The sequence below is a fragment of the Eurypyga helias genome, unplaced genomic scaffold, assembly GCF_000690775.1.
Source record: "Eurypyga helias isolate BGI_N326 unplaced genomic scaffold, ASM69077v1 scaffold4368, whole genome shotgun sequence".
Classification (NCBI taxonomy): domain Eukaryota; kingdom Metazoa; phylum Chordata; class Aves; order Eurypygiformes; family Eurypygidae; genus Eurypyga; species Eurypyga helias.
In genome coordinates this window covers 1-2893 of record NW_010267393.1, presented here as the reverse complement: position 1 = coordinate 2893, position 2893 = coordinate 1, and the positions used below count along the sequence as shown (strand labels likewise).

At 37.5% G+C, this 2893-nt stretch overlaps 1 protein-coding gene across 1 annotated transcript in view; it reads right to left on the bottom strand.

Annotated features, from left to right (window-relative positions):
* LOC104513886 (E3 ubiquitin-protein ligase NEDD4-like) overlaps window positions 1–2674 on the bottom strand; it is a gene marked incomplete at both ends in the record, with an annotated part of 6628 nt that extends 3954 nt beyond the window's left edge. The window contains 4 exons of the mRNA XM_010157386.1: window positions 874–1040; window positions 1287–1389; window positions 1494–1555; window positions 2624–2674. Coding sequence (XP_010155688.1) covers window positions 874–1040; window positions 1287–1389; window positions 1494–1555; window positions 2624–2674 — 383 coding nt within the window. The remainder of the gene's footprint in view (window positions 1–873; window positions 1041–1286; window positions 1390–1493; window positions 1556–2623) is intronic.
* Window positions 2675–2893: the final 219 nt, after the last annotated feature.

The window sequence follows — 2893 nt, the reverse complement described above, 5'->3', positions numbered from 1 at the left end:
CCCTACATAAGGACAACGCACATTTGTGTAACTTAGCTATGACTGTGAATATTCAAGAAAGAATAAGCATTCCTGTTATAGTAAGCAACAGTGGAAGAATAGCGGCTACATAAAAATAATGCAAGCTGTGTAACTAATAAGTTATTTCAGTGTAACTCAACACTGTCAATTGTACATTCTTTTTAAAATGTAAGCTGGCCACAGCTTTATAAATCTGGCCATAAGACATATATAATGAAGGCTTGAAAAGGAACTCTAGCACAACCAGTGCACATAAGTAATGCAGTCTATACAGTGAATAATCATCAGCATCTCTGCTAAGTTAATTAGTTTAACTTAATTAAAACTTAATAGTCGACTGTTTATTCCTTACCTTTTCAACAGTCTCTATAGAAGAAAGTAATTTATTCCAGTTAAATTACTTATTGAAAAATTCCACACCTGTCTCCCAGTATTTGAAGGTACATTGTTAATCCACTGAATTCCCTCCCACCCATTCAGATTTCCTGGAGTTTCCCAGAATACCTATGTCCTTATGTGATTTTCTCGGGGTGGGGAAGTCTCATTCTTAAGAAAAAATGATGTTTCCTTTTTAAGTGAAGATATCCAGACTTTGGTTCTCAATTTACTAGCACATCTGTGAAAATGTTTCCATAAGTATAGTTTAAGATACATAGCCCAGGACCAAAACCATGATTAAGCTGTTACTGAAAAGAAGTGTGCCTTTTATAAACTGCTTTGTAAAGGTCTTGCTGAAGACTTTTTCCAGCCTTGGATTTGTAAATCCAAAATAGCTATGTTTGCTGGAAAACATCCCTACCCATGTTGATAATTTTACACACTCTGAAAGCATGGCACTACGCTGCCGCTTACATTAAACTTGGTCGATGCCACTGAGTAGTCCTGTTGTTGTGGTTGACATAGTAAGTCCGTCCCAGGTTGTCCACCTTTTCTTCCCATCCAGGAGGCAGAGGAGGAGGTGGTAACTCCTCCTGATGTTGAGATGCAGAGTCACTTGAATCAACCACATCCCATCCATGCTTAGGAATGAAGAAAAAAAAAAAGAAGATTTTAAAGTTCAAGTTACAGAGAAGTTATTTCATTGTTGCTGACATTAGTGTGTAGGTGCTGATGCTGAACATTATCCAAAGAGAAGTTCATCTAAACCATGAGATGGGGAGGAGAGTAAGCTGCTACTAAGGTTTCATCTTTCAAGGTACAACTCTTTCTACAAGAGTACTTGAATCTCTAATAACTTGAATCCTTCCCCAAGCATTAAGCCTTACCTCAGGTTCATCCCTTTGATCACTGTTTTCTTCCTCTTGTCCACCATTTTTAGGTATATAAGCCATCTTCAGTCTCAAGAAACCCTTCACATGAGATTTGTGGCTAGAAGACAAGGGGGTACATTTCATTCAACAACCCTTACATAGGTGCAAATAACAACCCATGAAGTAAGAAATGTTTTAAAATACAAAGGCTCTCCCCCTCACCTTCTTGGTCTGAGAAGGAAATCCTTAAATGTGTATGGCCTTTCCATGGTTGGGTCTTCAGTCTGTAAGCATTTAAGAAAATGACAAATTAAAGGGCTTGCCCGGAATATTATCAGGTTGACAGATTACATCTGATTTCCATTTAACTGTATGTTTCATAAAGCCTTAAATCTTGAAAGTTTTTTATTACATGAGAATTTCAGCTTTCTTATTAGGTAAGTGACATCCTTCATGTCTGCGAGAACATGGATGCTATAGGTACAAAACTAGGAACTGACAAATGGTGAGGTAAATAAAAGAATCAGAAATACCTATGCATACTTAATCTGTCGATTGTTTTGGGTACTTTATTCTAATCGACCATATGATTTGGACTGACAAAGTTGGAAGCATGAAGAGTGTTACAGTGAAAGGGTAAGCACGTTATCATACACACACCAGTAAGACCAGAAAACTAGTCCCTCAGACTAACACCAAACTGTCTCAAAATGAGCACAGTGGATACATCTCAGAATGCTGCACCCCTGCTACCCACTAAACAATGACAGTCTGTCTGTAAACCACTTCCCAGCCTGAACAGGAATACTTTGAGTCCAATTCTTTAACTAAACCTTTCTAAATACAAAATTATCTAACTCCCGAACTATCATTCATTAAAAGTTTTGTTGTCTGTTGTATTTCAAAGTCAATAAATAAGAATTTAAAAATCAACCCTAACTAACTATTTCAGATATACCAAATACCACACAGACTTTCTTCTCACTGACTGAACTCATTCTGCAAGGCATTTCTTGCACTGAGCGTCCACTTAATCCGTGAGAGACAGACTTCCCATTTTAAGAAAGAATCAGGAAAATAAGTGAATCTCAGATGTTGAGAAATTTAACAGATACCAGAGAACAACTGTCTCCCTTGTCCCTGCAAAGGGAATAATTTCTCCCAGTTCCTGTGCATGGTGAGGCTTTGCTGTCAACAACATTTTTTTTCTGGGAAATATTTCTTTCTATGCTAGGAATACTTGCCTTAAGAAGATTTAACTGGACTACTTATGGAAAGGGATTCTACGTAATGTTAGGGTTTTTCACATCTGGTGATGACAAAGAGCTGGCTGAGCCAAAAACACTGCTTACCGGAAGGTGACTAAGTGGCACATCCACCTGACCCAAGAAGTCATCTCTGGTCTAGCAAATAGGAAAAAAGAAGGCAGAAAAAGGAGTAATTTTACAACAGAAAAGCAAAAAATGACAAATATCAATCCAGTCACAATGAAGCAAAAATAAAGATGGTTGAGCACCATTCCTTTAGCATTTACTGTTTTCTACCCCTTTATTGTTGCACATTATCTGTTGGTATAATTTATTTCAGCAAAGTGTTTTCTGTGTGTCGTGGTTTAACTCCAG